The sequence below is a fragment of the Chiloscyllium plagiosum genome, unplaced genomic scaffold (assembly GCF_037043375.1).
Source record: "Chiloscyllium plagiosum isolate Xiang-an unplaced genomic scaffold, Cpla_swu_hap1 HiC_scaffold_27, whole genome shotgun sequence".
Taxonomy (NCBI): domain Eukaryota; kingdom Metazoa; phylum Chordata; class Chondrichthyes; order Orectolobiformes; family Hemiscylliidae; genus Chiloscyllium; species Chiloscyllium plagiosum.
Window position 1 is genome coordinate 65,510,923 of NW_028270165.1, and position 27,129 is coordinate 65,538,051.

The 27,129-nt window shown below is 41.2% G+C and overlaps 1 protein-coding gene across 1 annotated transcript; it reads left to right on the forward strand.

Annotated features, from left to right (window-relative positions):
• Positions 1 to 38: 38 nt before the first annotated feature.
• LOC148144495 (scavenger receptor cysteine-rich type 1 protein M130-like) lies at positions 39 to 27,003 on the forward strand. Its single transcript, XM_087975352.1, has 10 exons — positions 39 to 204; positions 14,942 to 14,974; positions 15,665 to 15,979; positions 16,546 to 16,860; positions 19,257 to 19,571; positions 20,903 to 21,220; positions 24,477 to 24,794; positions 25,980 to 26,297; positions 26,520 to 26,837; positions 26,948 to 27,003. The coding sequence occupies exons 1-10, from the start codon at positions 39 to 41 to the stop codon at positions 27,001 to 27,003; spliced, it is 2,472 nt and encodes an 823-aa protein (XP_087831478.1).
• Positions 27,004 to 27,129: the final 126 nt, after the last annotated feature.

Sequence of the window (27,129 nt, forward strand, 5' to 3'; positions counted from 1 at the left end):
CTATGGAGCATTTGGAAATTTGAGCAGAGAAATAGCAGATGGAGTTGGATCGAAATAAGTGTAATTTGATGGACGTGGGAGCTTACAAGCAAGAGGAAAACACGTCAATGAAGGTCAAGGATTTTAGTAAAGTATCTGATAAATTCCTCATCGTAGATTGGTTCATAAAAGTAAGTGATATGGAATCCATGGTGATATGGAAAGGTTGGTGTAAAATTGAATTGACCATTGAAAACACAGGATGACACAGAACCGAGTTTTTCTCTGTCTGCAGGTCATTAACCACATGTATAAAATTTGGATGAAAGTGTAGGTGGTGTCATTAGTAAGTTTGGAGACGACACAAAAATTGGCTGATTATGCACAGTAAGGAAGGGAGTCAAAAGTCACAACAAGTCATGGATCAATTAGACATTTGGTTGGAGAAACAATGGATAGCGTTTTACCTGGTAAGAGATGGTGATGCATTTTTGGAAATTAAATGCAAGTGGAAACTGCACTGTTAATGGTCGGTCTCTGAATATCATTGATTGACAAAGGGTTCTTATCTCCCTGAAAGATGCAACACAAGTGGATAAGTTAGGAATGAAGTTATACAACATGTTTTCCTTCTCCAGTCGGGGCAGTAAATGTAAATGTTGGCAAATCGCCCTGCAAATGTATAAGGCATCGATCAAGCAAAATTTGGAGGCCCATGCACAGTTTTGAAGGCTGCACTACTGGAAGCAGGTGGAAGCTTTGGAGAGCATGCAGAAGATGTTTCACAGAATGTTGGTGGATTGGAATGTATTAACCACAAAGAGATGTTGGACAAACGTGGATTATTCCTTTTGAGCATCAGAAGCTGAGGGGGAGATTACTGAAGTATCTAAAATTATGAGAGGGAGAGGCAAAGAGAATAATCAGAGTCTCCGTAGGGCGGAAATGTACAATACTGGTGGGCACAATTTTACGTTGAGAGGCAGAAAGGTGGAAGGAAAAGTCCGAGGCAGGTTTGTAACCTCAAAGATAGTAGTACCTGGAATGTGCTACCATGGGAGGTGGCGTGAACAGTTATAATATCAACAATGGTATTTAGACAGTTGAATGAACAGGTAGAGGATAGAGAGAAGCAGACCATATGCATGCAAATGGAATCAGTTTAGAACAGCATCATGGTGTACACAAGCATACTGGGCAGAAAGCCCAGCTCCTTTGGAGGTCTGTTCTATGTTCTATGGTGTGATCATATAATTCTGTGACATCAGTGCTCAACGTCTTTCTGTGTATAATGCCCATTGATTTATTCCTGCTCCGAATTAGTGCAACTGTCACGTTTCTGCGTCTCTCTATGGTAATGATTTCACATGCTTCATATCTCCTCCGGCCTGCCTGAGAGATGTGGACAGAGTAGATTGGGAGAAAGCATTCCCGAAAACAAATGGGACAAGCAGGTGACAACAATAGTTTAGAGATCTGCAAAAGCAGCGAAGATGGACGTCAGGATATGGAAGGCACTGCCTGGAAACTTGGGGAATGCAGATTGAAACTTGCCACAGCATTAGATGAATATGGAAGCAAATATTTGCAAGATTATCCGATTAAGACAGGATACTGGCATTAGGTAATCATGAGTGTTTGAACAGCCAGGACAGACACGATTGGCCGAACAAACTCATCCCAGTCTGTAACGCTATTGCAACTCAGTGAAACCGTGACAGACTGTCTTCAAACGTAAAGCCTCAGTCTTTGATCCTAATTCACGTTTGTTCGCACTGATTGGATCTCAAACTGATCTTTTCTGTCACGCTGAATCACTCTTTTAGACGTTTGTTTACCAGTAACTAGATTACAGAAATTTTGTGCGACCGTTCAGGATTTAAGGTGTTAACATATTTATAGATTCCCAGTTGACATGAGCCTGGAGCTGAGATGTGCCCTTCCATGATGAAGCACCCATTGAGATTCTGTTGAGTGTCTATTCTTATTCCGATTTACTGCTTTTTTCCATCTGATATTTTTTATTTTAAAGGAGAAACAGGCGACAACATTAGAGCACAGAATTTACCACGGTACCAGGTGTTTCCTGTTGTTTGAACAGACAGGCAAGACGCGCAGTGACGGTTCTGTGGTTCTGCAGACTGAGAAGCTGCCTTTTCATACACTGTACCTTCCATAAATCCTGCCAAATTCCAAATTATTATCTGCTGTAAAATATGCTTCTGCGTGTTTTCTAACAATATGCTACGGCTCTTCGATGCAATCAATTCGTTGGTAATGTCCGGCATTTATGATATCAAAATGCGTGTTCATGCATTTCGCCTCTGTCTGAAAGATCAGATTTCTTCAGATGATTGGCAATTTGCCCTGTATCGCAACACAACCCATATATGATGTGAAATTCTGCAGCACATCTGTGAGACATGGCTCAGGCGCTGTCTTGTAGATGAATAGTTCAAAACAGCACAGGATAAAATGGAAATTGTTGATAACGTGAATGAATGTAGTCAATAACGCTAAACTGTACCCAGTTTCGAAACCATGGTAACACGATCAAAGTTCTGATGGTGTTGGCAATCTGAATTAAGAACACAGAAGAACTGCAGAAACTTGGGACAAATATGATTTTAATGTTTCGAGTCCACTGAAGAGGGCTGGATAATGCTGATTTATGTGCAGTTCATCTGAGATGCTCAAGGGAAAGAGATGTGGAGAGTAAGCAGAGCATAAGACAGAGACAGGCATAATAGTAGTAAAGGAGTGATGAGGATTCTTAATCGGTATTGAAAATAAGTGTGACGGTCAGAACGTCACTGATCAGAGCACCTACAGTTTCTTTCAAAGCACTTATGTATATTACAAACAACTGAGTTAGAGCACTGATGCTGTTGTAACAACATTGATCACAGACTTTCAGGGAGAGAAAATAACACACACACTTCCACAACTTCATTTTGTATTCTGTGATCATCCAATTTTGTTTCACGTATTTTGTGATCTACACTTCCGTAAGGAGTGGTCACCTGCAAAAGGATAATTTGACATGATGACCTTTATATCAATGTCTCTGCACTTTCCATGTCCAAAGGTAGTGCGGGAAATAGGCCACATATGTTCCTGTGTTAACCACAGGACAAATCCAACCAGGCCAAATATTGTCTAAACCCGTTTACTCTCAGTCAGCAGTCTTGTGTTTGAAGGGGTCATCAACGATGCTGTCAAACAGGTACCCCATGGCAATAGACTGCGCACTGATTCCCAGTCTGAGTTCCACCAGGGCAACTTAGATCTTAATGAAATACCGAAAATGCTGCAAATCTCAGCGTGTCTCGCTGCGTCTGTGGACCGAGAGACATAGTGATGGAAACTCCACAAATGCCGGACTTGGTGCAGCTCCAACAAAACTCAATAACCTTGACAGCATCCAGAACAAAGCAGCCAAGTGACTGTGACCACATCCACAAACATCCACTACCATCACTTAGTAACAGCAATGTGCACTATTTTCAAAAGACATTGAATAAATTCACCAAGGCTCCTCAGACAGCAGTCTACAAACTCACGAGAAATTCTACCCAGAGAATAAGGCCGGCAGATATGTGGAACAGAACAAGTTCCCAACTATGCTATTCATTATCCTGACTTGGATGTATGTCGACATTTCTTCCTTGTCGTTGGGTCAAAATCCTGAAAAATACCTCCCTCACGCCATTGTCAGTCTAACTTCAGCATTTCGTGTTCAAAGTTTTAAGAACCTAGTTCATGACGAATTTCTCAAGGGGGAAAATGCAATGGGTAATAAATCCTGGCAGAGACAGCGCTTCCCGTATCCAGTGATAGAATTTTAAATAGAATTGGTTACAGGGAAATGGTTTGAGGTTCAGATCATGATCTGCATTCAATTCCACAATTGATTACACTAGGAGATCTGAATTATCCCTCTTGCTGCTCCACATGTCACAAAGTGCAATGAAAGAGTCAACTACTAATTGAGGGGTGATAGGTTTAAGACACATGCCAGTGGCAGGTTCTTTACACAGAGGGTGGTAAGGGCGTGGAATGCCCTACCTGCTAATGTCGTCAACTCAGCAACATTACGGAGATTTAAACAATCTTTAGATGAGCACATGGATGATTTTGTGATAGTGTTGGGGGACGAACTGAGAATAGTTCACCGGTTGACGCAACACCGAGGACCAAAGGGCCTGGTCTGCGCTGTATTGTTGTACGTTCTATGTTCTAACTTCACCTTTTAACTTCCACAGTTTTCACGCTGGTAGGTAACTGATGCTTTTTTTCTTGAATGTACCAATGACATCCCAACGACATTTTCGAGAATTCCACTCACAGTTCCCTGAGTGACAAAATCTCTGTGCAACCCTACGAAATGGCAAACCTGTATCCCAAGACCATGACCCATTTTTCTCGATATCATAAGCCAGATGAACATCAAACCTGCATCCTGCATGTGAAGGCCGTTAGAATTATTTGCGTTTCAATGAGATCCTCACCAATGATTGTGGACATAATGAATGCAATGTTTCCTTAGAGGACACATCTGCTATGCGAGAAATCAGTCTGGTGGATTTTACTGCAACTATTCCAATGCAATGCACTATATCTTAGGCAAGGCGATCAAAACGGCACATGATACTTCAACTGTCTCTGCAATGTTCTGTAGAAGCAGTTTTTTTTAAAAAACGTTGTTCTTGGACTGAACCCGTTTTTCAAAGAAGGTCAAATTAGCACTTACCTTTCAGTCTCGGACTTCTTTCCTTGTTTTTAGTTAATGGGGTACCGGGTCATCCGTTTCTCTTTGTTCATTATCACTAACATATCTTTAAATATTTATTTTACTCTCTGGTTTCCTATTCTCTCCTGTTTTCTGTCCGATGTCATGAACCTCACACTGATCCGAGTTCGACGGCATCTTTCACGCATTTGCTCTTTGACTCAACTTGTCCGGAAGGCCTTGAAGCCTGTTTGTATGGTTCTGATCAGCAAACCTCTCAAAGTCACATTTGATCCCCTCATCCAAAATCGTTGAAGTGCGTTGTAAATAGCTAATGTCCCACCTTCGATTTCCCTTACACTCCGTTTATCACCTCCTTCCCACTGAAAATGCACAACTTTTTTTCTCTGTGAGACAATTCTCTGTCCTGGACCGTATGTCACATATGATAGCGCAGGCTTCATTTCTGTACACCTCGATTTAATCAAAAGTGTTCAAAGATCCGTCGATACAAATGGACAGATTCTCCCATATTCAATATAACAGTTACCCCATCAAAATATTGTGGAGTTCTCAAACCACGACTTCTCTTCAATAAATAATTTCAATTTTATCTGACCAAATTGATGCTTGTAATCACATTGTTTATGGTGGACACTACCATGTTCAGAATATTGCAATTAACCGGACAGCCTGGACATCCCTGTTTCTCCCTTCCTCGAATTTAGAACAGACACTTTTGCATTGTGACAAACCAAAACATGTATTAAATCTATTGCCGTCTCAGTTAGTGCCAAAAAATGCAGTTTATCAGGCTCCACAATTTGCCAATGAAAGCCTTCAGTCTGAAACGTCGATTCGTCTGCTCCTCGGATGCTGTCTGACCTCCTGTGCTATTCCAGCGCCACACTGTTCGACTCTGATCTCCACAATCTACAGTCCTCACTTTTTCTGATGAAGTGACAAACTTGTTGCATTTTTGTATGACTTAGTCTCCTCAGAGATTCGTAGTGGCGTGGAATGCACTGCCTGTTGCTGTAGCAGACCCGCCAACTTTAAGGGCATTTTAATGGTCATTAGACAGACATATGGATGAAAATGGACTACTGTCGGATAGATTAATTCCACAGGTCGTCTTCGGATTGATTCCACAAGTTGGCGCAACATTGAGGTCCAAAAGGGCCTGTATTGCGCTGTAATGTTCGATATTCTATGTTCTATGCTCTACATGTACAGTCACAGTTGCCATGATGTCAGGCCCTGCAAGTTTGAAAGATGAGGCATATCAAGAGGAAATTTGATATTTGGCAAACTTGAATAACTTGTATTGCCCTGTATCGGTCCCATAAGAGCTGACCATCCAAGGAGTGAAATCAACATGATTTGAAATTTGAGCAGATTTTGCAGAGGAAGTGGAAAAGTAAACAATTATTTCCTCTCGCATATCAAGAGGAAATTTGATATTTGGCAAATTTGAATAATTGCAAAACATTGTTGTATTGCACTTTCTCCGTCCCATAAGAGCTGACCATCCAAGGAGGGAAATCAACATGATTTGAAATTTGAGCAGATTTTGCAGACGAAGAGCAAAAGAAAACAATTATTTCCTCTCGTAACTGGGTTGGACAAATTCTATCGAATGATCCTGATGAGTAAAATATTGGAAGGTATCGTGATGGAGACGAGGGAACAAGTTTGCAGAAGAGACATAGAAATTACGAACTGTAGTAAAAATAAGATAAGATTTTTGGGGACTTTTTAAAGTTTTTCTAAATGTTAATTCAATGGTTAACACTTTTAGAATGACGGAAAGCTGATTTTATAAAGAAACAAGACTGACATTTGAAGAAAACAACAAGTTGAGCAGCATGTGTGGACACACAAAGCGAGTTAATATTTTGAATCAAATGTGATTATTCTGGATAATGACAGTTTTTAATAGTGTGCACAGACGGGGGAGGAGAAGAGACTGAAACAGGTGGTCTGTGTGCTCAGAGAATAAGACAACGGACTGATAGTTATAGTAATAGACAGAATTATGACTCAGAATAGGTGCTAAGGATTGGGGGAATGAGATTAATGTGGGTCTGCTGTGTTGAGACCAATGTCGACAGGACAGGAATATATAAAGGAGGAAATGGGTTACTTGTAATCTAAAGGAAGGGTAGAGGTTCAGCTCAGAAGTTGTTAGTCTCCATTTTTAGTCCTGAAGAGTGTAAAGTGAAGAAATGGAAATTGAGCTCTTTCTCCAGCTGCTCGTGGAGATGCTGAGTTGCAGAGTATCTTCAAAGAATCTGAGACCAATAACGTCCTGTGGTTGTGTGATTCTGTGATATGGATTCCGGCGTGGGGACTCGCTTCCAAGTCAAAATCTGAAACGTCATTGATCTGTTAAGATGAACTAGTGTTTGGAACCCTGTTTCATTGTACCCATTAATGGTCACATCATTTCTCATTGGTGGAGAAGACAGAGTTTACTCAATAGTCTGCTCACATCAAAATCTATTGGTTGATGGAAAGAAACACGAGCCCCTGGACAAGGCGTGGTGAAGGAACTAACTGTTACAGAAATCGAGGAGTCACTTGATACGTTAACTGCTGCTCTGTATCTGTGATCAGCATTCAGCAAATGTTCCGATTTGATCTGGAATCACCAGCTGGGACGATGTTTGTAAGCCTCGTGAAGTTACTTCTTCTGCAGCTATTGAACTGTGAGTTATGGTCACTTGAATACATTTTCTCAACCATTGATAGGTCAATGATTAGTAACATACATGTGGCAAAAATATAATGATAAGTATATGCGAGATAAAATAGTGGCATGATAGGGAATGAAAATTATTTTGTCTTCATTATTTTTTGACTTTTTATGGAACTGTTTCTGAGGCTTCAGAGCTTCCCAACCACAACCCCCATTCACCCCCAATCCTTGCACTTATTCGTAGTTTCCGTACAGCTCACAGAGTTCAAAACCTACTCAGACAATTCGGGTGTGTTTGGAAACAGTGCCCATCGCTGCTTCAACAGTGTGCGTAGTTGGGAAACCTGCTGAACAATATCTACCTAATTTATTCGTCAATATTTGGGAGAATGTAAAACAGAAACTGAACATTTTTGCATTTCTCGGAGCTTGATGTGTCACTGATTTTAGTTCGTGTTTCTTCTCTTTACATTCGAAAACTTTCTCGACACTGATGCATTTATATAGCGCCGTTGACAATGTCAGTGAAACAAAGGAATTCTGGGCCAATTTGGTACATTTTGTTGTTGAGACAGTTCTGCAATTTTGAAAACGTGACTGGCAAGTTCCTCCGAGGAAACTGTAAGAAACATTGCTGTGATAAAGGGCGCAGTTAGCCGTTCGCATCCTCAGTGGAACAAAGGCGCTGTGCGCTAATTGGTTATATTTTATTGTTCAGACAGTTCTGTGATTTTAGAAACTTGGCAGGCAATTTATTCCATGAAATCTGTTAGAATTGTCGCTCTAATAAAGAGCACAGTTAACTGGTCATCTTCAAATAACCAAAGCGAAACATTCACGCTGCTTTCTGTCTGCAAATGTTGCCAGATCCGCGAAGTATTTCCAGCAATTTCTCCTTTGTTTCTGATTTCCAACATGCACAGTTCCTTTGACCTTCTTTTGTTCACCAGTTTTGTTATTCAGTGAATTAAGTTGAATGATTGCCACTGGCCAGCGCAATATCAATAGCTCTTCTTCCTGGACTGGGGAAGTTGTTGAAGACATTCAGTAGAATTACTGTAAACATTTTTACAGAAAGATGTCTTCTTTTTTCCTGTCTCCAAATAAAAACTTTATTCATAAAAAATACCTTTACATGCATACGTAGTCAATGAAACAGGTCACTTCTGTACAGTAGTCAAAAATTGTGGTGCTGGAAAAGCAGATCTGGTAAGGCAGCATACAAGGAACAGGAGGTTGGACGTTTCGAGCATAAAATCTTCATCAGGATAAAGATCTTATGCTTCAAACGTCGACTCTCCAGCTCCTCGGGTTCTGCCCAGCCAGTTGTGCTTTTCCACCACCACCCATTTAGACTTTGATCTTCAGCATCTACAATCCTAATTTTCTCTTATTTCTGTACATTCATGTATGAAGGATAAACCAACACTGGAATTTGACTCTATCCAGCAACACACTAAAGGCATGTATTTATATATACATGAGACATCGGGGGGGGGGGGGGGGGGTGGGTGTCTGATAACTGAACGGACCCCCATATACCTTCAGCAGTAAGACCTCAGACAGTGGTCTTTCTCCACTGCCTTGGCGGCAGCTGCCTCAACATTTAATGCATTCCTAAACACACAGTCCTGCACTTTGGAATGTGCCAGTGTGCAACTCTCCGTCGGGGACAAACGCTTGCACTGGAATACCAAAGAGTTTCATGCAAACGAAAGAGCATTTTTCAGCGAGTTGATGCTCTTCCAGGCGCAGTTGATGTTTGTTTCAGTGTCGGTGTGTATCGTGGGCAACTGATCGGAGAGCAGTGTCCTGAGTCAAAGAGCTGTTTGTGAAAAGCCTCGACAGAATTGACTGCATCTTTCTCCAGACATAGTTTGTAAAGGGCAATTCCAGAAAGATGTGTTTGACGGTCACTTCCCGTGTCCCCTGCCATCATTCCAAACCCTGCATCCACTTAAAGAGCAGTGTGGGTAGTCACAAACTGGCCAGGTGCACATGAGGGATCTCGCAGTTTGTGCCGTTCTCACCACAAGCCAAGCGACGTCTTCGTGCTTGTTAGAACGTTCTGGTGATGAAGCATTCTGCCAAATGACTTGGACAGTCTGCTGAGGGAACAACCCGACAGGGTTCACCCTCTTCTTTTCCCACAGAGTGTCTAGGACTCTAAGATACGTGCATCAACTGCTCCTTCAGCGCTGAATTTATGCTCAAACCGGTTGAAATGGGTTTGAGCAATTACCTTTCTGTGTCGAGGCAAGAGAGCTGCAAATTGAGGCAGGGCTTACAGTAATATCATTTTGTTGGCAGAGTTAGCTCTTCGAAAACTTGAACTCACTTTACACATATCTCCTATTCTCTGGTGAGAGTTGTACCCATTCTCTGATGACAGTTGTACTAGACTTACTTTTCAACATGATCTGAACAGAAATATGGAGGTAGTTTAGACGTCTAATCTTGTTTTGATTTTTTTTTGCTAACGGTGTTATCACTGAAGGCAAGCCAAGAAGAAAGCAATCCCAATGTTCTCAACAAAATCTGACCAGCTGTAACGGTTGTCTGTTACATTTGGGTGCACCAGACTCTGTGCTAACAGTGAATATGGTGTCAGTAAAACATCAGTCAGCACTATGTCACCATTAATTAAACTCACGCACAAATGGATTATACTCTCAGATTATACCTATGGTCTGCCTGACCGTTTTGTGATATTATTTGTGGATCGAGGTTACTTTAATGTGGAGGAGCCAGTGTTGGTTTGGGGTGGACAAAGTTAAAAATCACACAACATCATGTTAGAGTCCAACGGGGTTTATTTGGAAGCACTACCCTTCAGAGCGCTGCTCCTTCACCATGTCGTTGTGCTGATAGAGGAGCGCACTCCACAAGCTCGTGGTTCCAAATAAACTGGCTCGACTGTAATCTGGAGTTGTGCTTTTTCCATATGTTTCTAAATTCACGTTCACCGCATTCGAGGTTTTTTTCCACTATTTGATGTGGAATTAACATGTTTACCTCAATATTGTTTAACATCACAATTTTCATCACGCAAGCCTTTAAAAAATGAAATATCCAAAATAAATCCTTTTCCAACTTTATTATTGTTCGGATATTTATTTCACGACACTTTTTCTATTTGTTCAAAACTGTGGGAATGTCTGGTTTGGTCAATGTTACAGAAAATCCTTCCAGGTGGCGGTCACCTGATCTCATGGTCCACTGCATTAATTGACCCTCTGTACATCATCATATGCGAGGAGAGAATTGCAGATCTTGACCAAATATCAGTGAAGGAACAATGTCGCCATCCCAATCAGGATGGGAATTTGCAGGTGCCGGTGCTTTTAATTATCTGTGCACCTTGCTAGGTAGTGTGGCTGCAGTTTTGTTCAGTTAGGGAAGGAGTTTAGCTGAGTTCTTGCAATTAACATTGATGGCGCAACTTTGGTGGCTGAATCTTGGTGGTGAATGCTTTAAGTTCTTCAGCTAATGGAAGGGTTGTAAGTGAAGCCGATTTCTTTGTGCCAAGTGCCTTCCAGCTTTTGAAAGTGTGTTACAGTTTATTGCAGCAATGTAAGTAGCGAATGTCTGTTCATAGCGCTGGCTTGTATATTGCTCACAGTTATTACTCTTGAGGAGTCAGAAAGTGAATAATGCTGTAAATCTGGCTCCTGTTCTTGACTGGTAGTGAAAGAATGGACATCCCAGTTCAGATCATTATATGGAGCGGCATGGTGGCTGAGTTGATTCCAGCCTCGGGCGATGTCTGTGTGGAGTTTAAAAAATGTCCCTGTTTATGCATTGTCCCTGTGTATCCAGGTGCTCCGGTTTCCTCCCACAGTCCAATGATGTGCAGACCATGCCACGTTGCCCACACTGCGCTCGGTGAATTAATCAGATGGGAATGGGTCTGGTTGGGTTAATCTTCGGAGTGTTAGCATGGACATGTTGGGCCATTTGGCCTGTTTCCATACTGTAGGGTGTCTAAGTTACACGAGATTCTGTAAATGTTATGGCGTAGTATGTTAAGAGAGTTCATGTACACGGAGGTGTATTGCTTTGTGGTAAGTTCGGCTTCTCATTCTCTGGAAAATTTACTCCTACTTATCCAGCATCATGAATTATCCAAGGTATTGAAGCCTTCTTTCTCATTCTTCTCCCGTTGGCTATCCGATATATTTCCATGTATATTAATGAATTAAGTGCTTTAGTCGGCATGTTGTGGATTATTTCCATAAAGCAGATCGCAGAGGTTAAATCAGTCTCTCGAGATCGAAATGTTGGGTTAGAGTAACTAGTGTGCCTAGATTGTGTTGACGTGCTGTATTTGGTCAATCCATTTACACCCATATAATGGGTGCAGTGACACTGAGAGTGGATTGCATTTTATATCCAGAAGATTAAACTGGTATTATCTCCTTTAAAGTTTAGTTGCTGTGTATTTTGTCCTAAGGTATATGGCAGAAGATAAAAAAGACATGCATATCAACACTGTTCAAGTCGTTCAGACGTAGTTTCACATTTTATATGTGTGAATACTTTCAACATTATTTTATTAGCTGATATATGAAGAAAGGAGGTTGATTATACATTTATTAACATGAACTTTGTGCAGTATGCAGAACAGCTTCATACCTTAAAGAAACTTGGAAAATTTTGTATAAACACAGGAGATCTGTCAACATTAATGAAGAGTGAAACACAGATAATGTTTCGAGTCTGATATGATCACTCAGAACAGAATGAGAGAAAATAAGGAGTCCCAACAGAGTCGCAACTTTAACACTGTTCCTCTCTCCGCATGTGTTGGGTTTCTCCAGCATTTTCCATATTTGTTTCAGATTTTCCATATGCACCTTTCTCTTCTGCCAGCAGCCTGGTGTCTCAATTGCTTTGGCTTAATTTGTGAAATGGTTTATGTTGTGAGTTTGACGAGCAGAGGCAGAAGTCCTGACGCTGTTGCATATAATTTAATTAAAAGCACTTGAAGGAGACTTGATTGGGGACCGATGCAAAACCATTGAAAGAAAGATTTCTGAGTTTAGTTTTGTGTACTTTCGAGATCAACAGTCTCAGTGGCTCCTAAGATGAGACAATAGATTTGAAAGAGAAGTAATTTTACTCTGGTTCTGCATCACTTGTACACTATTTTGTTTCATCTCGCGCTTTGAATCTTCTGAATTTGTGAAACAGTGGGACAAATTGGATTGCTTAATCTCATATTTGCTAAACTAGAAGTAACAACATTCTTGGATCAGATGACAAAGCACGAGATGGTGAACACCTCCATCATTATGTTTTGTAGATCTTTGTTGAACAACTAGGGAAGTGCATGAAATATGAAATTGTAAGTTGCATAAACCATTTCAATATTCACCTCCTGCAGAAGTAATGGATAGCAGACTTCTTAATCCATTATTACTCTTTTATAAATTCGATATTAGCCAAGACGAAATACAAGGATCACTTGCAGGCACCCATGTTCAACTCATTGTTTTCAATTTTACGAAGACATGAATTCTTTATTCTCGACATAATTCTACTACTCGGATAGACCGTAAAGTCTAATTGATCTTTTTTTAAAAAATGAATGAGTAAAGTCCTTTCAAACGGGAGGTGAATGCATTGTTTAGTTTCTAAATTTAGTAATTAACATGTGTTCAGTTTTAATTCGTTCAAAAAGGACAGGTATTCTGCATTTTTGCTGCTGTCAATAATTTTGTTTCTTTATATTCCCTGCCTTGATTGACATTTAATTAAATTACAAAATATCAGACAAATAATGACTATTTATTGAAATCTAAATAAACACTACAGTTAAGAAGTGACGTTCATGTCCCTCATGTCCGGCTGAAGCAGACTGAAAATCAACTTGACTTCTTTCTCAATACAGCGATTCAGTTTGAAGAGGCAGTATTCAGTGTTAGAGGAGTAATATACTGGCAGTAGAGAGATAGCGGAAAAGGTTCACAGCATTGATTCTGGAGAAGAGAGGTTTGGCCTGTGAGGAGAGCTTGAGAAGACGAGGACTACGCTCATTGGAATTTAGAAGAATGAGTGGTGACTCCTACAGAAACTTATACAATTATGATGGCAGCGTGGAGGTTTATTCCACTGACGGGTCAAACTAGAACCTGGGAACGTCGCCTTAAAATAGGGAGAATGAGATTTCAGACTGAGGTGAAGAGTAACTTTTTCACCAATTCTGTTGTGAGCCTGTGGAACTCCCTGCCTAGTGAAGAAGTTGAGGCTTGTTGGATGCATTTAAAACAAAGATACATAGATTATTGAACAGTACAGGAATTATGGGCTGTGGAGGATAGGCGGGTAAGTCTAACTGAATCCACGAAAGGATCTCATTGAATGGCGGCGCAGCCTTGATGGGCCAGGTGGCCCACTCTTGCTCCGAGTTCTTATGTTCTTTTATCGGTGTGAAAAGTGTAGGACACTAATTGTACCGACTGTCACTTGATTCAACGCTGCATGTTATGTCCTCTGTAGTGTTTCATGTGAGACAGTAAATGTTCTCAAAAGTAGTTCAAAAGGACAACATACGTGTTCAAAACCAGACAAGTTAATTCCATAGTTACATCTGTCTGAAATCGCGACCAAAAGTCTTTCAGTAGATTTAATTTGCATCAGTTCTCCCATCAGTGAGAGAGTTCACAATGGTGTCACTGATCTGATCCGGATTTGTTGTTTTCCAAAACTCTCCAGTTAGTAAGGAACATCAAACTTCTGATGAACGGGCCAACCTGCAAGACATTGTTTTAAAATTTTCCTGTTCATTTTCTGCAACCAAATTACATTAAAAAACAACAAGGATTTAGCATTACATTGTAAGGATATTGCATACGAATGATAAAGAGGTGAACGATCATTCAAGTCGATGAATGCAGGTAATGAGAGAGGTTGTACAGCAGGGATTGAATAAATCAAGTGAGCGACCATGTATTAACACATGGACAGATGACCCGTGTTGTCTGATTGCTTGAAAGTTTTATAGAAATTATTCTGAGATTCAAAACAAGTGACGAGTAGACCAGTCAGAGAGTTGGCAGCGTGTCTCTGTGTGTGGAAACAATTCGGTTAACTTTAGAAGAAAACAGACAATAATTGATAATTGCAGTAATTATATTTCCTGCTTTTATCAGCATTGCATGAAATGAGGATATGAAATTTCCAGATATCATATAGAGTCATAGCACGGAGAGAGACCCTTTGCCCCAAACTGTTCCATGTCAACCAAAATGTCAATCCACACAAAACCTATTTCTCTGCACTTGACTCATATCCTTCTCAACTGTCCCTATCCATGTCATTGTCCGAACCTCTTTTACACGTTATTAATGTTCCCACCTCAATCACTTCCACTCGCAGCTAATTCCCTACTAACACAATCCTCTGTGTAAAATAGGATTATTTGGCAAACTAACGATAATTATTGCCCGCATTTGTTGCATTTGTTTAATTTATTTCTACGTGTTAAATTGAATTGTAACATTTTAATTTTCATCCCCCTATTTCAGGCAGACGTGTGGACACTCAGGCCGAGAGTAAAGGTAATTGCACTTTTTTTTCATTTCGAGGCAAAACCTGTATTCTGATGATTCCGTTCAAACACTAACTTGTGCTGGTGATCTCCTTGCCTTAATGTGCAAGTTGAACAGCTGTGTGTTCATAACTAATGGGGATGCATTATTCCTGAAGATTTCTTATTTCAGGGGAGCAGAGTGTGAAAACTCAGTTCATCCGCACACTGCCGTTCTCAGATAGAGAGACAACACATGGAGGTACTGTGAAGATGCACCTACACACGCAGTGCTGCTGTCGGAAATTTATATAAATTATTTCACTCACAATTGAGCAGTGACATCATGCTCACATGACTGGACATCCCACAATAATTCTGGCAGTGGGAGACGGAAATGCTGTTTCATTTTCAGATGTTCGCAGTGCGGATCAGTGTGTTTTTCTCGCGATTCAGAGTGCCCACATCCCATGAATGAGAAATAAAAATCTTCTCACGTTGGCTAGTTTAGTGGAGACCCTCGCTCTCTGTGACTCGGCATCTTTTTTAAAATGACCATTCGCCCTTCTCCATCCACATTACGTATCCTGAGTTATATTGCGATAGCCTGCATTTTTACCATGCCCTCACTCCCATTCATTGTGAGCCGGGAATGCAGGCGATGATTCGATCTTATACAATTAAGCAGTGTTCACGTTGGTGACCACTTCTATATTTACAGAGACAGTGAGGCTGAGACTTGAGAATGGGGGCAGTCCTTGCTCTGGCCGAGTGGAGATTCACTACAAGGGGCAGTGGGGAACTGTGGATGATTATGAATGGGACATGCAAGATGCTGCTGTTGTGTGTCGGGAGCTGGACTGTGGGACCGCGGTCTCTGCCCCGGGCGAGGCTCACTTTGGACGAGGATCCGGACCTATTGTGACCTGGAATGTTGAGTGCAGCGGGACCGAGCGGGCTCTGAAGGAGTGTCATTCACAGGAATGGGATCCCCACAGTTACTCACACGACAATGATGCTGGTGTCGTCTGTTCAGGTAAAAATCTATTGCCATTTCTGTGCAGGTTTATCACAAGTCAGTGCTGTCTGGAACCAGAAAGGGATATGATAACACAACGACAACTATCCAAATATTATTAACATGATACTAACAAAACCCCCAATTTATTCTGTGTTACAATGCAATTTGTGAATATTTGAAGACAATGGGAGAGGTGAATTCCTGTTACCGTTTCCAATCCGGTAAAGGGGCAGGATAGGTGTCCATTGTGATGTCATTTGAAGCCACATTGAGAGAACTGCGCTGCAGGAATTATCACATTTACAACCCAATGCATACTGAGGTTCGACATTGAGTTGGCTGGCAGAATCACTTTGTGCCATTTATCTCCAGGTTGAAAGTCGCTTTCTGTCAGATTAGATGAGGGTCGGAGTTGTGGGTGAACATGAATGAGATCGACAGGGCAGCAAACTGATTGCAGGAACAATTTATTTCCAGATGTACCAGACCCAAAGTTAATCACATTAATGTTTATCAGAAAATAATCTAAGTCGCTGTTGCTATAAATTGCTCTGATTCTGCGCTTTTTAAAAATATCTCAGATCACAGAGCTCCGAGGTTGTTACCTCAAAATTCCCAATGCTTTGGCAGACTCGAGGTTCAGTTCGGTGACACCTGGAAAACAATGTGTGGGCTTGAATGGGATTTGAAAACCGCCAATGTGGCCTGTGCACAGCTTCATTGTGGAGTCGCAGTGTCTGTTTCAAGCTCGATGCATTCTGGAGGCAGTGCTGTTCTCACGGCTACTGAGGTGTTTAAATGTACGGGCAATGAGACTCAGCTGGGGAAGTGCCCTCGGTCTTCAACCACGCACCAGGATTGCACTGGACACAACAATGTCACCCTGATATGTTCAGGTGAGTACAAGCTTACCTAAAGAAAAAGACACATTTCCGCTTAATGTGTGTAAGAGTAATGTCGCTGGCATTCCTGACATTGCTTTGACCGTGACAAATCTCAACTAATCCTCAAGATTCTCATGTTCCGTGGCACAAGAGTGATGAGGTAAAATATACACGAAATTATTCAAAATTTAAACATTTTAAAACGTTTGCGTTTGGGGTGGGAAAGACATTTCTTCAACTGTCCACAGTCAATACCCTTTAGTGTCGACGTTGACTAAACGTCGCTCATGGAGGATAATATGAATCATTGTTCGATACAGATACATTGACGTGAACGTCAGACAATTTAAGGTATGACAAGACAATTGTTTATTTTCTAAATCTCCGTGACCCATAATCGGGTCAGTAGTTTTTAACAATGCTAACAGACTGTATGGCATCATTGAAGGTATCTCTTGCCAACAACCTTTTCAGCAAGAAGTTCCAGCTCACAAACACTCGTTGGCTGATAGATATTATCATGGTAATTTATTCACCGTTCTGTCCCTTGCTTACTTGCCCCTTCCCAATCTCTACACTTTCACGTTGCTGTAAATTTATCTTGCCTTCGTAACACGTTGTATTTTGCATGGTATGCACTTTGTCAACAGTCTGATTCATTACATGCAAAATTTGGGAGAAGATTTGTCGCTCGGGTGCTCGTTGTTGTGGTTCTGTTCGCCCAGCTGGAAATTTTTGTTGCAAACGTTTCGTCCCCTGTCTAGGATGTCACCGAGACAGGGGACGAAACGTTTGCAACAAAAATTTCCAGCTCGGCGAACAGAACCACAACAATGATTCATTACATTCCAATATGCAATACTGTGCACGTTTTGTCCCAAATCGTAACATTATTGCCTGTTACTCTTTCGATGATCAATTGGCAGGTCCAGTAAATTCTTTCGTTTGCTGCTTTGTTCATCAAGTAATATTTTCGTATACCTTTATGTGTTCCAGCTCCATTGGTTGAATACAATCCATAACATGACTAATACGCATTAGTCGAGCATGCATCTCTTCAAGAGCCAGGACACACTTTGTGAATTATGTGTTCCACATAATTATAAACAATGTTTTCCCATCTTCCCAAACGCAAAGGAATTATTTCTCTCTTTCTGCCTTAAATTCTTCTATTCTTAAATTTAAGTTTAAGTTGCATTGCTGACTACTCTTCCAAGTATTCTGTCAACTTGATGTATCTCAGCTTTTGAAGCTCCAGCACTTCTGTCAAAGTGCACTTATTCACAACATGAAGAGGGAAAAGGTGAAAACATTTAAATGCACGTTGTACGTCATTTTCCAGGCTGCCAAAATATACTGCCTCAAACTTCTTTGCTTAAAGTTTCATCTGTCACGTACTTATCTGTTTTGCTCTCTTTGCATGCTCTACTGAAATTGGGAGATGTCATGAATAATGGTTTGAAAACATTGATGCATGGTACCAGGGGCTAATTTCGAAGTGTTACTCTGCATCTCAATGCAAATGCGGGAAAGTCCATGTCACATTCTACCAAACGGTACACTTTCACAGGTTATAATTGATTTCATTACTGTAGGTTCGATGGGAGAATAAAGGTTAATATTATTGAAACTGCATATTGCAGCCAGCATCTGATGCACTGGTCATGATTTGGTCACCTGGATGCTCATCATCTTCCTGTTGAAAAAAACTTTTAACATTATAATTATCTCAATTGCCTCAAACTTGCAAACTCATTTGTTGCCCATGTTTCATAAATTGCTTTCAAAAATAATTATTTAATACATTCGCCTCGTTAGCTGCACTGTATTGTAACACCCTGATGGAATCGGCTACCTCAGTGGGCTGAATGACTGGTCTTTGATATAAGGTAATGCCATCAGCGTTGGTTCATTACCCCCAAAATCTAAAGTTGCCATGATGGTCCTTACCTTCTGAGCTCAACCCTCGGCTGATGAATAGTGACCATCAGGTTAAATCACCAACAACCACATCTCTCTAACAAGAATGCAGCCACGTATTCATCATTAAATTGAGTTAAGCATGACTGCATGATTGCAAAAGTCAATCTAACCTGCACGAGCAATCGGGACCAAAAGTAAACTACTGTTATCAAACTATGGACTGCATCAAGTAAACCTTTACACCCTCGTTTCATAGGTTTTCCAGGACTGAGGTAAATGATCATAATCACTATCTTGGGAATACCCTTTAAATGGGAATAGTGGAAAGAGTTTCATGAAATAATCGTAATTATTTTGAAGACATTGTAACTGTCACGTATTGTATTGGGCAATGGAGGATGAGATTCGATTTATTTTCTCTTTTGAATCTCGAACAAGTGCGTAGATATTTGCAAACGTTTGTTTCTTTATTTGATCCAAAACAGGAAACAATGGGCCCCGATTGGTTGGTGGGGAGAGCAGGTGCTCTGGGCGAGTGGAGGTCTTGCATGGAGAGCAGTGGGGAACGCTGTGCGGTGTTTACTTTGGCTTACAAGACGCCAATGTGGTCTGTGAGCACCTTTTTTGCGGGACTGTAAAGTCGATCCCGAGAGATGCTCGATTTGGGAGGGGAGCCCGACCAGTGTGGAAGGAAAACTATGAATGCCATGGAAACGAGCGACGATTGTGGAACTGTCCAGTTTCACATGGGGAAAGCTTCAACTGTTCACATGGAAATATGGCCAATGTCATCTGCTCGGGTGTGTCCTTTACAGCAATTGTTCTTTCGCTAAACAGTGTTTCTGTGTACTTAAAGTTTGTAATTATTTTATTTATACCTGAATTGAATGTCATTGTTGAGCCGATGGCCTGTAGGCCTTTTCTGATTCATCTGAGTTCAACTGGTGCACTAGTTCACTTCAGGAAGTCATTACCTTTCAACTATATGGTTAATAATCCGCAGTCGTATGTCAGTCAGTAAAGGTTAGACCGGCAGATGTCCTTCCATAAGGAAAAGTATTAGCCAGATGAGTTGTTAGGAGAATTGATGATCGTTTGACTGTTAGATTTGGAATATTTCACGAACATTTGAACGATTATTATTCTGATACTTAGTCATTCAGGGAACGGAGATGTGACTGGTGAGGCCAGGATTTGTGCTGATGCCTGATTTCATTTTAACTAAGTTGGTTTTACAGGCCTTTAGTTATGATTTTGTGACTCTTTTATGAGCCTGAAGACCTTGTCGGGCAGATCAAATGTGGAAACCAGATTTGATTTCCTGACAAACATTAGGAGCTGCATGAGTTGTGTTTTCAATATTTCTTCATAGTTTCCCTGTTCACGAGCTGAAACTGGGCTCCAATTCCAGAGCATAAATTTTCCAACATTCCTCCAGAGAATGCATAAAGCATCTGAATTACTCGTGTCAACATTTTTACGACATGACATTATGCCCTCAACTCCTGGCAGGGAGTATCAGAATCTGCACAAATGGCGCCGCAGTAATCAGATGTATTCATACCTTCTAATAAAAGATTTTGACGTATCCATAGCGTGGAGACAATTTTCAAAAGAAAATGGAGAATATTGGCAGTTACGTTAGTGAGTGACAGCATCACGTTTTAAAATTTATGTGCTATCCCAAATTTTCATAAGTGTTTTGAATGTCATAATTCTCAAACAGACTTGTTCCTCAATTTCCATTATCTTCTTGACCGTTGTCTCAGTCATGTTGCGGGTCATTTGCTCAGTGCAACATGCTCTGCCGTCAACCATGAGAGTAGTGGTAACATATAAATGGTCAAAGCCTACGAGTAGCATCTGCAGACTGACAGTCGGCCTGAATGAATGGGGTCGCTAGCTAAAGACGAGACTTTATTTTCAACGAATGCCAGAATAGCAGCACTTTTATTTCCACGCCCCTCTCAATTTTTTTTCAGAAGAAATGTAATGACATGATGAAAGTATTTAAAAAAGTAAATGGACAAAATATCTTTATGATTGCAAATCATACATTTTCCTGTGATTGTCAGTTCTCGAATATCTGTGTTCATTTCAATCGCTGTTCTCAGTAACTCTTATTTTACAGATGAAAATTGGGCGCTAAGACTAGTGAATGGAGAAAGCCGCTGTGATGGCCGAGTTGAAGTTTACTCTCATGGAAGCTGGGGCGGAGTGCATGACACCGTGTGGGATCAGAATGATGCCAACGTTGTCTGCAGACAGCTGGGATGCGGTTATGCCTTAGAAATATATAATTCTTCAAAGTACGGGGAGAGTGATGGTGATGCGTGGGTACATGTTGTCCAATGTCATGGACATGAATCACAGCTCCAGGAGTGCAGGATCTCCAACACATTGAATTCGTCTGACATCGAAGGCAGTAGCGTAGGGGTCCTCTGTTCAGGTAAGTAGACTCTTCACATTTAAACCGGCTCAGATATATCAAGACAAATATTCATCTGCTGAGTAAATTGAGAATGTACACCACTTGCTTGTCAGTGCCACTGAAACCATTTATTCATCTCTGGGATGAAAGCAGATCTGAGGTGGGCGGCGGTTGCAGATGGATGAATATGAGAAATTGACACCATTTTGTTGTGAGATACAAGCATTACGTGGCAGGTCAGGTGAATTGGCTATGCTAAATTGCACAGAGTGTTATTTGCATTAGTCAGAGGGAAATGGGTTTGGGTGCGTTAAACGTCGGAGGGTCGGTGTGGACTGGTTGGTCCAAAGGGTCACTTTCCACAATGTAGGGAATCTAATCTAATCTAATCTTAAGGGGCGGCAGGCTGGGACAGTGGATAGCACTGCTGCCTCACAGCGCCAGAAACCCGGGTTCAATTCCCGCCTCAGGAAACTGTCTGAGTGGAGTTTGCACATTCTCCCCGTTTCTGCGTGAGTTTCCTCCGGGTGCTCCGGTTTCCTCTCACAGTCCAAAGATATGCAGTATAGGTGAATTAGCCATGGTAAATTGCCTGTAGTGTTCGGTGAAGGGGTAAATGTAGGGGAATGAGTGTGGGTGGGTTGCTCTTCAGAGGGTCGGTGTGGACTTGTTGGGCCGAAGGGCCTGTTTCCACACTCTAAGAAATCTAATCTAATCAGGAATCTAATTACAGTTTCTTAACCCAAAAGTACAGTTGACACACGTGCACAAATTATACTTTTAATGGTAAGGTCCTGGGGATTGTTGCCAAACAATGAGACCTCGGTGTGCAGACTCTAAGTGCATTGAAAATGGAGGCATGGAGAGACAGTGCAGTGAAGAAGGTGATTGGTCCTCTTACATTCATTGATCCGTGCCACTGAATACAAGAGTTCGAAAGTCATGCTGTGGCTGTACATTGGTTGGCCACTTTTGGACTTATGTGTATCATTCTGGCCACCCTTTTAGAAGAACAATGTTGGGAAACTTGAAAGAATTCAGAAAAGATTTGCAGTGATGTTAGCAGAGTTGGAAGGATTGACTTTTTGGGAGAAGATAAACAGACTGGGGCGTTTTTCCCTGGATGGTCAGAGGCTGAAGGGAGACCTGACAGAAGTTTATTATATCAGGAGGGGCATGCATAAGGTGAATAGACAAGGCATTGTCCCCAGGATAGTGAAATCCGAATCTGGAGGGCAGAGGTTAAAAGTAAGGCGAAAAGATTTCTAATGGAACTGAGGGACAATGTTTGTCACAAAAGAGGTTGTACGTATGAAATATCTTGACAGTGAGGTGTTGGAGGATAGTAGAGTTACAACATTTAAAAGTCATCTGGATTTGTGAATAAATAGGAAGGGTTTAGAAATATGTGTGTGGAATGTTGTCAAATAGGAGTGGATTAATTTAGAATACGTGATTGACATGGAGGAGTTGGACTGAAGGGTTTGTTTCTGTGCTGGACATCTCTAGGACTCCATTACTTGAAATGACCGCATTTCTTTCAATTAGTAGAGCTTTTTATCTTCTCTGAGAAACTTTTGATCTTGTGCAGCATTGCAGAGACTGAAAGCGCAGTTTGAATTTTGTAGATAATGCACGAGAGATGGATTCCATACAAAACAAATGTCTTGAGATGTTTCACATGCGAAGTCGCCGCACTGGAATTATATAATATTTTGGGAGTCGTTGTGCGTTATGTATCTCGGGATGGTGATGAGACCCTGAAGGAACGCTTTCATGCTCATTGAAATGTCTAGGCAATGGCTTCTTGGTGAATGTGTGTAAAGTACTCATCTCGAATTACAACCGGGGACATTGCAACAACATTGGAATGCTGTGCGGTAGATATAAGCAACTGTGTGACTTGTGATCAATCAGAAAAGCAGTTTGCAAGCAGTGAGCTCAGGGAAGGTCTCCTCTCGTGTCAGGTCCAGCGCACAAGTTGTCAAAAATTCCATTGTGCAGAATAAATTACAAACAGCTGTTATGCTGTTGACGTGATGGAAGCTTCACTTTTCCTCTATAAAGATCATAAAATGGTTCGTTAGAAGCTGAAGACAGTGTTTTAAGGGCGAACAAGTTTATTCTCAAACTGCAAGAAGCATGATTTAGACCAGAGCAGAAAACTGTGTGCAGTTTAGGAATCCATATCAGAGGATGGATTTGACAGTAATGGAGACAATGCAGGGGGCAACGTCTGAGAGATTTTCTTGAGATGAACAACATTTAGCTATGAAGACAACTTGGCCAGATTTGGATTCATTTCCTTTGAACAGAGTCGACTGAGTATGGGCAGGATTGAGGTGGATAATAAGCAATAAGGAATCTTTCCCCTATGTTATGCAATTGCTTACCTTGCGGCATAGAGTTCCGGTGATGGACAGAAGGTTCAGAGGGACCTGAGGATATTCTTTTTCATCCACTTGGGGCGTGGGAGTAGTCTGGAACTCACTGCCTGTAAATGTGGTAGAGGCAGAAACGTTAGGGAAATCTAAGATATATTTAGATGTGCACTTGTGATGCGAAGGAGTTAAGGACGAACCCAAGTGCTGGGAAATGAGATTAAAATATTTAGAAGCTTGTTTTTGACAGAAACAAAATTGGTAGGCCGAAGGTTCTTTCTCTGTGCTGAAGACTTCTTAAATCCGTGATTCTGTGAATTAGTTCTGGACCTTTGTATCTAAGTACACGTGATAATATCCTGAAATGACTTTTCGTCCCCTTTCAGTATTTACACTTCTACAACTACTCAAAGTGCTATTGCTGTCATGCTAATATATATGTTGTCTTTCAGTTATATTCTCGTAAGGTATAGTATTCTCATGTGCGCTGATGAATGAAAGCTGAGACGGTATTTATATTGGACAAACGTACAGTTATGTGCACTATAAAATAGGTTGAGCATGAGACAAAGTAACACGTGGACAGACATAAATGGAGTGACAGGAAGAGAAAGCACAAATGCAACTGATGGCAAAATATTTCACGGAATGTTCAATATAGAAAGGAAAACTTAACCTGGCAGTACCAGGTGCAATAAGATATTTTGAAACATTTATGTGCTGTCCATTCTTGCTAAAAGGTTACACTTGATCGATTAATTTTGCAAGAAATTATGTTTCAGCACAATAAGTATTTCTCATGAGAACATTTAAAACGCTATTTCCTGTATCTATACACTATGTTGCCCTGAGTGATGAAGGGAATGTGTATTAAATGTGTAATTTTTTCACAGATCACTTTCAGTTAAGGCTGTCAGATGGTGGAAGCCCTTGTGCTGGTCGAGTGGAGATTTACTACAATGGAATATGGGGCTCAGTTTGTGATGATTCATGGGATGTGGTAGACGCTGAAGTCGTTTGTAAACAACTGGGTTGTGGAAAAGCACTGGATATGACACTCCCTTCGTCCTCTGGACCGGGCTCAGGCCACATTTGGTGGAAGGATGTGAAGTGTTCTGGAAACGAGTCATTTCTCTGGGAATGTCCTTCAGTACCATTGTGTCACCAAGACGACTGTTCTCATAAAGAGGATGTGAGAATTATGTGCTCGGGTGAGGGCCATTCTTCAATGCTTTTACTTTGCTCGAATGTTGTAGGTGAGACGTCATGCTGACGTATGTGCACTGAATTCGAAGGAATGTAGAGCAGCGGCAGTAATTTAAAGAAACGATCTCTGACACTTACATGTACACAAAAAGTGAAAGAACAATTCGTTTCTCTAATCTAAGTTGCTTTTCTGTCAGTTTTTTTAATCTTCTATTGATACACGTCGCGTTTGTCATGAAAAGTGTCATTTTTGATCTGTTGTCACTACTCCAAGTGGATGTCAATATTGTCCTGATTGTCATAAAGGGTTTGCTAAAAATTAATTCCAAATTTATGATCTTTACTTTTGTAACGAGCCACCAGAAATATGAGACATGTTCGTGTGTCTATCGAACTATTTGTGGCTCGAAAATGAAGGAGTGATTTTTTTTTCTTTATGTTTCCGAGCAGACTTCACTGTATCAGACATAGCTCCTGTACAATTGTGTCAGACCTGTACTGCCTGTTTATTACTGTGCACTTGCGGTTTTCATGATTTTTCAGAACAGTAAAAATATTCCGTAATTTGCTTCCAACTGAGCAGTTTGAAACTTCCCTGGTGATACAAAATTAAAAGTGATTGCATATATATCTATATATATATATAATTGAACAGCCATGATATCAGAACCAGTTCCAGTGGATCGTCACTTCTGCAAAGTGGACAATTTACTTTTAACACAGGCTTTCTGTTTTCTGTCAGTTTCTGCTTCTCGACCATTTCGGGTTCTCAAACAGTTCGCCAGATTCTCGTCGTGCCTTGGTCAAGTCCTTCTAAACTCCATGCACGATGCACATTTGGCTCACTCCTTTTTTCATTGCAATATGTGTCATGAAGAAAACTGAACACAACGATCCGCGGATGCTGCGAATCGAAAACAAAAAGGAAAATTTCTGGAAAATCTCATATGTCAAGCAGCATCCGTCGAGACAAAGAGACAACGTTTCATGTCCAGTGACGCTTCCTCAATTCAGAATCCGCGTCACTGGACCTGAAGATTTGTCTGTGCTTTCTTTCTTCACAGATTCTGTTGAGTTTCTCCAGCAATTCCCTTTGTTCATATCATGCATCCTTCTCGTTTCGGCAATCACAGGACACACCAGCGATATGGACAATCTAACAATCTGGATATATGTTATTGTTTGAACAGAACACAAGGAGCTGCGGCTGGTGAATGGAAAGCATCGCTGTGAGGGAAGAGTGGAGGTGTTCTACAATGGGACCTGGGGAACAGTGTGTTCAGACACATTGGATCCACACGTTGCCAAAGTGATTTGTAAACAGCTGCACTGTGGTGAGTTCCAGAATGTTGAATACGACGCTCAATCATTCGGAGCAGGAACGGGAACTATTTGGCTCGATGAGATGGAGTGTCTGTCTCACGAGTCGACACTGTGGCAATGTCACACAGATCCGTGGGGTCAACACGACTGTCAACACCGGGAAGATGCTGGTGTAGTTTGTTCAGGTAACATGACAAGCCTTCTCAATGTTCGGGTGTCATTTCAAGCATGAATTCCCGATAGACTGAGCATCTTTCTCCTTCCAACAGAGAGCAATGTGACAAAGGAGCAGTCCCTCAGTTCAACTTACTGCCATAAACAATTAGGTGCGTCTTCTTTCTCTATGTGCGAATTCTTGGAGATTCTGCTTTGTACTGCATTCAATAATAATCGGTTCTGTACCACAGATACGCAAGACAGTGTGCACCTGCATGGAGGAAGCAGCAACTGTTCTGGCAGAGTGGAAATCATGTGCGATCAACGCTGGGGAACGTTGTGTGGCAATTCCTGGGATATAACTGATGCTAATGTTGTCTGCAGAGAGCTGGGATGTGGCTTCGCTCTATCCGCCCGAGATGAGGCCGCTCTCTCCCAGGAGAAAGATGTTATCTGGCAGAATGATGTGAAGTGTAAGGGAAGAGAATTCTCTCTGTTGGACTGTCTCTCCGCAGCTCCAGCTAAAAGCAAGTGCAACCACAAGGAAATTGCCAGTGTAAAGTGTTCTGGTAAGATTGATGCTGACTGACGTGCGCCATTAATGTTAAAAATCAGGGCAACTATTTGATTTCCTAAGTTACATTGCCCTTTATAATTATTCGTACTTTCTGTTCCACAGGATCCGAGTTGGTGACGGTCTCCCCTTCACCTCCACCTGCGGGTATTTATGACTGATACTATTATTAGTATTTGTGTTCGCGTTCGCCAGTGCCATTGTTTCCTTAATGATGATTATTTACAATTTTCCATGGCAGACCTTAACTATGCTAAACCCATTTGTACTCCCTCCTTTAAGGGCAG